Source organism: Chaetura pelagica, unplaced genomic scaffold, assembly GCF_000747805.2.
Source record: "Chaetura pelagica isolate M959 unplaced genomic scaffold, ChaPel_1.0 scaffold559, whole genome shotgun sequence".
Lineage (NCBI taxonomy): Eukaryota > Metazoa > Chordata > Aves > Apodiformes > Apodidae > Chaetura > Chaetura pelagica.
The window spans coordinates 534,810-544,003 of NW_009970722.1; the positions used below are offsets into that span (position 1 = coordinate 534,810).

A 9,194-nucleotide genomic window follows, 5' to 3' on the forward strand; every position below is an offset into this window, starting at 1 on the left:
ATATATATATATATATACAAACTGAAGGCACAGACAGAATTGTCTTTAACTAAGATCAAAAACACAACATGCACCAGCCAGGTTTGAACTGGTGCAGCTTAGGAATGTATTTAACCCCATGTGAAAATAATAACACAATTTAGAAAGAAAAGGGCACAAGGAGGGCAATAAAGTAAATAATGCCACAGAAAATGGAAGAGCATTCCCCAAAGGCAGACTATAAAGCAGTGAGGTTGGGTACTTCAGCTCACTCCACAAGACCTACTTCTAGAAAACAATTCAGAAGCATTTATGAAATACAAAATCCTCCTTCTTCATGAGAGGGAATTAAATAAGGATAAACACTGTTTCCTTCCCTATCATCCACAATTAATTTTCATAATTCAGTCTGTAATTTTGTTGCTTCTACTTACAGCCTTAAAAGCTCATTCTTCCTCTTGAAAATTAGTTCTGAGGATTACTGTAGAGGCAAAGCCAGTAGCAACTGTTCTTGTTTGATTACCAGCACAGTTAAGTCACCCAGACAACCTGAACTCAGCCTCCCAGCAATGCCCTTAAAACCACCAGAAACTGAGACACCCTCAGCCTCCTGTATGCAAGGTTAACTCCTTGCAAGGTCCACACTCTTGTGCTCCTGCTAGCTCTCCAACAGCCAGAGGACATAAAAGCCTGAGTGTATCAAGGGCAAAAAAGTTGCAGTGAAGATGCTGAATGGACCAAACCTGGTATTTCTTGCAGGCTGGCAGTCCTAAAAGATTGCCCTAACCTGATGGTACCAGGAGGGAAAAGGCTACTTAGAAGCATTTTTCTCATCCAGATTAAACCACTCCATCCTTCTGCCTTCTTTTCTTTTAATAAACTGAAAAACTGTGGGAAGATTGTTGTGGGGTTTTTTTTAATAATTTAAAAAAAGTGTCCCATCTTAGTACTTAATACCTATTACCTACATAAATTGAATAATACAGTTTTCTGTAGGAAAATATATTTTATGAGGGTGCAATCAACAAGAAAATAAGCTTGTCTCTTGCTCTCCTCTCTACCTCTTTATCCTCTTTCTTCAAACCCACCAACAAATAAACATCTAAGCATAGCAACTCTGTTGGATTCCTAGTTTCCTCCAGCAGTAAAGTGCTTGTGGGCCAGGAAATTCCAATATCTGACCAGTTTGTGAGCAGCTCCTGACATAGTTGTTACACAGACACTGACTAGAAGTTAAGATTACTAAAAGGTTTGTGCTGTCTTGTTTCTTTTTTTGAACTCTAAATAATGTGGCTAGCAAGTTCTGACCTGTGCAACTTGTATTAAATTCCTGAATTATATGCAATGCTCCCTAGACAATCCAGGCTCTCTCTTTATTGAATTCTTTTAATACCTTATAAAGGGAATACAAACACTTCTGAATACCAAAACTCCTATGAATAAATTATCCTTCTGTCTTCCCATCAACCCACATTTTTAAATCCTCACAAAATTAATGAGGTCCAAAACCACCAGATGGTGCGATAATTTTCTCCAATGATGTGTCACTCAAAAGTATTTTTTTGCCCAATAAAACCAGCTCAGCAGCTCTGAAAACTGACAGAGTCTCAGAAGTATGAGGTCCCAACTAGTGATGGATGGATAGCACCCACATCCTTCACAACACCAATACCAAAAAGAACATTCTGACACTGTTAAGTGTCTGGATACCGTCACAACTTTGGGGCAAGGAGTTGCACAGACTGCAGGTAGGCAAAGGTCCCATCCTCTTTCTAAATCTTCATATATTCTGTTTCTCATCCATTTTGATCTTTTGGTGCATGGGGAAGAAAACAGAATGCTGGAACCACCAGCTCATCCTCATGGTGGAAGATTAAGAACCATCTCTTCAACTTCTCACCTGTGCTGAGATCTGAAGTCCTCCTACTCCAGTCCATCCCCTTCTCCCTTCATCCCTCTTTTCCCCCCTCCCTCTCTCCCCCTTCCCTGCACACACAGCACATGAAACCCTTGTCTGTGCTTGTCCTCTTGGCTTTGGGGACAAAAAAACAGTGATTGGGAAGGCACAGGGAAGCAGTATGAGTCAGTGCTTCTCAGAGTCAGGTGAAAGGACAGTATGGATGTAAGAACAATCAAAACTATACTCTCAGAAAGGAGAAAGAAAGGATACTGGAGCCTAAGAAAAATTATACAAACTGCTTAGAGGATACCAAAAATTATGTGAGGCCCAGCCCCAGCATGGACATCTAAGAGAAGAAGGGAGTGACTGACCTTGCTTGGGCTGAAGGAGAAGCAGTCACAGAAAGCTTTCGGGAACCCTCCACTCAAGAAGGGTGGCTGGTAAGCACTGCCCAGGCAGGACTGTACTGAGAATTCCTTGCTGTGCATACCAGGCCCCAGGGATTTCAACCAGGTCTGTTGTTTTGGTTTTTTTTTAATTTAGAAACAAGAGGAAAGACCCCAGCTTCATTTAAGAGCAATGACTGAGCTATAAAGGGAAATGTCACCTCTTCAGTGCAACAGTGCCCATGAGGCAACCCCTAAAGCAGCATGCTCAACACATGCTCATCTAACATGGCAGAAGTTCAGAGAATGCATAGTGACTGGAGCACACACTTCTTTTCTGCTGTATTCAAATTTTGTTTATGTTTACTAGCTAAATCTGAACACTGAAAAAAGTAAGAAAAAGACACAGAAAAAAAAAGTACAAGTCCTATAAAAGTCTCATGAGGGCAACACACTCTTTTCCACATAAATGTTGCAGTAAGCTGAAAATTAACAACTACCATAACTAAACCTTAAATAATTTTGCTATTTAGATATCAGCTGCCCTGCCTTAGTCTGGTACCAGCTGAGCTGATCTCCAACTCTCCTGACCCACAAAACACCCAGCATAAATTCTCCCACGTTTCAAACAAGCAGGTACCCAGCTGGCTTTGCTCAAGCATCTCTCAGCACCACTGGTACACTGCTGGTGCTTCTGGGTTAGTCTTCAAACGGTTTTGATGAAAATCTTAGCCAAATCTGTGAGCAAAATTGCAGCTGATTTCTTCAGGCTTTGAATCAAGATCTTCAATTGCTAAGATCCAACAGCCATTCCAGAAGTTGAGTAATGTGAACAAATATTTACTACACACCAAAATTAAACAAGTAACTGTTGTTTTGTGAGGCTTTTTCTTTCCTGACTAGCCAATGTTTGAATGAGACTTGGTATTTGTTTTTACATGTCTTGAAAGAGCTGTTTACAACAGACAAAAACCATCCTTCTGAGGAAGGCAGTAGCAGATTTCAAGCTGTCATTAAGAATTACAAAGATTTAAGATTGGAAAAAAGTCCTCACCCAAAGAACTGGGCTAAGTGCTGTGTTCTTACTTCTCAAAAAGGTCACATCAGTCTCTATTCCAGTTTGGCTCATACGGAAACTCCAATTTTTAGCAATTTAAAGTACTAAAAGGAAAACAGCCAAAAGTACCAAATTTTCAATTAAAAACATGTGAAGCTGTTGAGTTTGACTCTGCTCTCAATCTCAGCTATACATCAGCTGGGTCTGCAAAAAAAATTACACTCTTCAGGAAAACCTAACTAGAGTTTAATGTTTGCAATGAAACCTGAAACCAGGAAAATTTCACCTGATTTTGTTACCAAAGTTTTCAATAGCATACCCTAATGTAAAGTTTCATGTATATTTTTGTCCCATTTCCTCTAAAATAATAATTTTTAAAAAGGCACAAGATTTCTTTAATTATATTCTCACCAAAGAATGATCATGGTCATAACAAAAGCATAAGCACTATCAGAACCATGATTAAAAATATGCTTATGTAATTTATATGTACACCAGAATGCCATTCTTCAGTTTTATGACCATCTCCTTTTTGTCTGTGTAATTAAAATACCTCACTTGGTTGGAATCATGGCCACAATACTTCTACACTGCTACAATTTTGGTTTTTTTAATAACTCTTTAATCTTGCGAAGGCAGTCTATTTATAAATAAAGAACTGAATTCACAGTGAGACAAGGCAGAAAAAGCTTCTGGAGAGAAAAGAGTCACAAAAACCTTTATTATCTGTTTTTAAACCTTTGGGCACAAACCAAATATCTGATTATCCCTCTTATACTTGAACAATTTTTCATCTTAACCACAAAACCAAGCACAAGGGTTGAGAACATGGGATGAAACAGTGGGATACTCTGCTGTGAACTGTGCACCAAAGGACTGTTAAAAGCTTTCCAACTTAAGATCAAACCTTACCACCTTCTAAGCCACCTCCAATGATGTTCCAGGTTGATGGCAATTCTTCATGAGCAACAGCCATCACCAAATTGTTATCTAAGGATTGCAGATCTTTTATCCTCAGGCCAAATGTGTCCAGTAACATCTTGTGACCAGCAGTAGTGACACATTCTGCATGATTGACCAGAAAGCGAGACAACTTGCAAGACAGATTCTCTCTGTAAGTGACGGGACAGCTGCCAAGAACCACAGGTGAGTATCCCCTTGTGTACATTAACACAGAGACAGAAATTGCCTCTTGGCATCCATGGCCTGTAATGATAATGTAAATTAATCAATATCATTATCTATGTTGAGAAAATACAGTAGTTTTTCCTCATTCCCCCACATCTCTAAAAGCTGTGACTACTCACTCAGAATTATTCTTCTCTCTAATTACATCTATCATAGTGCATCCACCAACCACTTCTGGTGATGAACTTCAATTCAACTCGACTGTGAACTGTCAGTCCTCCCAATTATACTGACATAATTAATTCAAGAGCCAGTTTTTTTGGGTTCATTAAACACAATGGAAAGAACAGGTAGCCACATCAGGATGAAATTTCACAAATCAAAAGCCTGAAATTTATTGGATGAAAATTAAGAAAAGTGAGGCATTCATGAAAATAGTGTTGGAACACAAACTCTGAGTAGTACATCCATTTTATTAACACCCATTTTGCAACTACTCAGTGACTCCATGTAAGCCAAAACCCAGAAGCTCTTAACACAGGCTTCATGCTTTTGGCAGACTTGATTAAAGTTGGTAGGAACTCTAACTTACAACTGCAACCCCCCGAAAGTCCATGGGAGATTGTCTTGCAAACTTCTTAAGCACCTTGGGCACTCCTCCTTTGCCACCTAATTAAGGATGGATTCCATACATCTAAGAGAGTTACAAGCTGTACCTCTCACTGGCAAGCTAGCCATGACAAGCTGTGGGTACATACATAAAGTTTTCAAAATATCCCTGAATAACTACAAGTACATAGGCAATCCAGTAACTGCAGAAGGAAGCATGTACTTACCACATCTGCAGTTGTTTTTAAAGTGCTCTGCATTCCCTTATGTTTAATTTGGCCACTACAAAACAACACCAACATCAGCAGGGTTATATTTTAACCTCACAATTTATTTTCATCTGTTTGTGGCTTCTGTTGGAAGCAGGCAGAGGATTAAGTGTCGTCTGTAGCCTCCTGTTTTAATTCCTAGCCCAGAAACAATCATTTAACAGTGTCATTTCAGGCCTCTTAAAAAACTCTGCCACCCTGAAAAAGTCCTTGCATTGCATTTTCTCCAACTGTAATCCATGACAATAATTTACAACTTACAGGATCAAAGGAGTACCCTTGTGATGATAGTTACTCAGTTGTTATTTTCAGAATCTAAATCCCCTTTAGGAAAAAGAACAAATAGCAAGCAGATGCTATTGCACAGGTACATCATGTCTGTAGCCACCCACTCACACAAATTAAAAGGTCACAAAGCACACAATAAAGATGACAACCAGGGTTTATGTTACATCCATGACGGGGACAGCACCAAGGCAAAGAGCTGCCCTTTTTGCAGTGAGATATCCCCAGAACAGTTTGAGTGACACCTCTGCACTGTGTACAGCTCCAGCAGCTCTGAGAATCATGCACTTCCATCATGAGTGCCTTGCAAGCCAGGCTGATGGCTGCACATAGGCAAGGCTCAGACAAAAACATTACTTTTGCAGGTGTTAGGATGCCTGTAGATGAAGAGTTGTGGCACAGAATTACTTAATGTCAAAAATTATTTTATCCCCGAAGACTGCAGGTAAATGCACACTCAACTGTGCAAGCCCAGGAACACTGTCTATGCCTGATATTGTGGTGGTATGGATTGCTATGAAAGGCAGGATCACTTATGGTCAGTTAAACTCAGCCTGGATCCTAAAGGCTGTCATTCAATTCCTGCATTTCCTCCATTACAGACCCATAAAATAGAGCTACTCCAAACTGTCCAGTTGTGCCAAGCTTTGAGATGGGGGTGGGGTACAGGAAAGAGATGAGAGAGATGAAAAATGTAAACAGCAGTTAACACTCACCTGGAACAATGGACCGAAGAGTGTTGTCACTAACTCGCTCAGCAAACATTATGTGCCTGTTCAGGGACCCATCATAAACAAAGTAGAACTCAGCATCCTCTGGGAGGTAAATGTCTTTGTCAAATTTTGCATGTATAGCCACCTGTCCCTGAAAGACAAAAGTGTTTTTCAGAAACATCGGGTAAATTTCACACATCCAACAAACCCATTGACACATACTTTATTAAAGGTTTATTAAAACCTTTTCAACCCTATTACACAGATGCTGTGATTCAATGACCAATCTGCAGTTTTCTGCTTCCTCTTGGAATGTAACACTGGGTTTATGCCTGCACAAGTAGAGGTAATTTTAAAAACTGCCTTTTAAACAATGTCTTTCAACTAATTCCTTTCATCCTGACCCACACCAAATATAACTAACTTATTTTAAAAGTATCAGAATAAGCAAGCCAGGGAACCTAAGTCATTTGTTATTTACAAAAGCAGGCTTTGTGTTAAAAAAAAATAAAAATGCAAAAGTGCTGGGAATTATCTTAGACTCAGTTTAGAAAACAAAAGCACTGATGCAATTCTACAACTGATTATTCTGGTTACGAAGAGCGCATAGTGCTTCCAGATACCTGCTCAAGAGTTTCTTTATAGTAAATAGAAAGCAACCAGCCAAGAAAAATCTGTCATACAATAGCTTCAAAAAAGAACAGGAAAAGGATCTGAGGAGAGCAAACAATAACACACATTTGACATGTCTGAGTGAGGAAATTCAGACGAAGTTGCATTTCCTCGAACAGGAGGACATTGTGCTCCACGCCCATCCCTGGCTGCCACAGTTGTTCTAAATAAGACAGAACTGCCCCAGCAACAGGCAGAAGTGGTGTTTTCTGGAAAACACCAGAACATCTCAGCCATTCACACTTCCAAAAGATGCTTGCCCTGCCTCTATTCAAAACAGTCACCAGAGCTCTGACTCCACCAGCTCCACAAACAATCTGGTAAAAACCTGCACCATAGCATGACATCGTAACACAGAAATTTCCATGGTTGAAAACAGCAGTTATGCCTCTGACTGCCCTGACAAGCATTCAGCTCCTTCCCCTCTTCAGTAAATATCAAACATACATTTTACTGCAGTGAGACATGTGCCAGCCCCCACATCACACCTTCACCTGTCTTCCCCAAGGACATCTTTCTTGTCAATTTAAACAATGTGAATCCTCCATTGGTTTTCCTCTGAAATACAGGCAGGTCTACTGAACCAGAGCTGAAGGGGAAAAGGCTAGTTTGAGGCACAAAATATTTAGATAGGATTGTTTCTGTGAGGATAGATGCAAACAACGTTAGGAGCCCAATATTAGAAGCAGACATGCTTGTCATTCACAGAAACTGGCAACATACCCCTTTTTAGGAGCCTGAAGTGTTACTACAACTGCTACATGTTTTCTCTTATTCTCTTTGGGTTTTGAATGACTATACCAATAATCACCATCATCATCATCATAGTAGTAGTAATAATAATAATTACTACTGTTAATGTTAGTATTGGTTTATCATCCCTTTTTTAAAATCTTTGCTTTGAATAGCCCTTTTTGTTTGTTGAGTAATACTAAGGATGTCTATTTTAGGAAGATAAAAGCAGGTTAAGTCCCTGAAGACACTCCACAGACTGCCCCAGTGGGTGTTTAGCCTGGTGCACAGGAGCATAGTAGAATTTCTTCCACATGGATGTTTATGGCCACAACTCCCATACCACCTCTATACTCTCTGGACCCTTAAGACTGAGGGACTACACAGCCAATCAGCTTGCATGTCTTCTTTGCACTAACTCTGTGTAACAAAGGGGATATTTTGTGGCAATATTTCTCATTTCATAAACCTACTCTAGGAAAAAAAAAAAAAAAAATCAAGCTCAGCTTATACTTCTCCCTTTTAAATTTAGAGTCAGCAGGGACAGAGGAACATCTTAAACTGATCACACTGCATGATATACAGGCATGAGGAAGAATTTCAGAACTCCTTGTCTTATAACAGGTGAAGGAAAAGAGCAAGAGGAGGGAACGATGGAGTGGAAAGCTCCATACAAGCTTCATTCTATAATGAAAAACAGGCTTGCCATAACCCACTCCTTTCAGAAGAAGAAATTACTAGTTATTTAAGCAAAGATTTCACAGTAGGAAGACAAACTGTCAGCTAGCTTTTATCTAGCCAAACAATTAAATGATTCACTTGGAAAACCCCATATGATCAATAAAGAGGGTTAAACCCATACTACTAGAGAGAAATCCAAGATACCAGAGTTTCATAAGGGAATATCAAGCTGCACTTTCTTTTGATGCTGGATGGTTACCACAACTGGCATCACAGTTATTTCATGAAGAACAAGTTCCTATCATCATCACTAGCATTTCCCATTTGCCACCATGTCCATCCCATCTTCAGATGTTCTCATTTCATGTTGTTGAATTCCACCATCTTCTTCCTTGCTGTCACTCCTAAAACATGCACCAATTTGCTGCTCAGGCCACCACAAATGCCTTTTGCTGTAGCTTCAAAGTATCTTTTTCCTTCTAGCCTACTCCTCTCCAAAATACCCTTAGTGCAGGTATGTAATCTCCCCTTCTCGTTCACCCCTAAACTTTCATCCCTTCCTGTCCCTCCACTGCTTTGCAGAACACTTGTCCCATGCAGCCATGCCCCAAACCAGCTGCACTGCTGTCTGCCCTCTCACAGGAAAATTCCTCTTCTACCACACCACCTCATCCTCCTCTCTGAGATACAGCCCTCACCTTGGCTCCAGATCTACACGTGGTAGAGCCTCTTAGCCTGTGTTTGGGAAGGCATACCTACCATGCTTTGGAGGTACTATATACA

At 40.1% G+C, this 9,194-nt stretch overlaps 1 protein-coding gene across 1 annotated transcript in view; it reads right to left on the bottom strand.

The window, feature by feature from the left end:
* The window catches only part of ARHGEF28 (Rho guanine nucleotide exchange factor (GEF) 28), a 109,160-nt gene that overhangs the window by 96,121 nt on the left and 3,845 nt on the right, over nt 1–9,194 (bottom strand). The window contains exons 2-3 of the mRNA XM_010006381.1: nt 6,330–6,477; nt 4,235–4,528 (exon numbers count right to left, since the gene is read on the bottom strand). Of these exons, the coding sequence (XP_010004683.1) occupies nt 4,235–4,528; nt 6,330–6,477 (442 nt within the window). The remainder of the gene's footprint in view (nt 1–4,234; nt 4,529–6,329; nt 6,478–9,194) is intronic.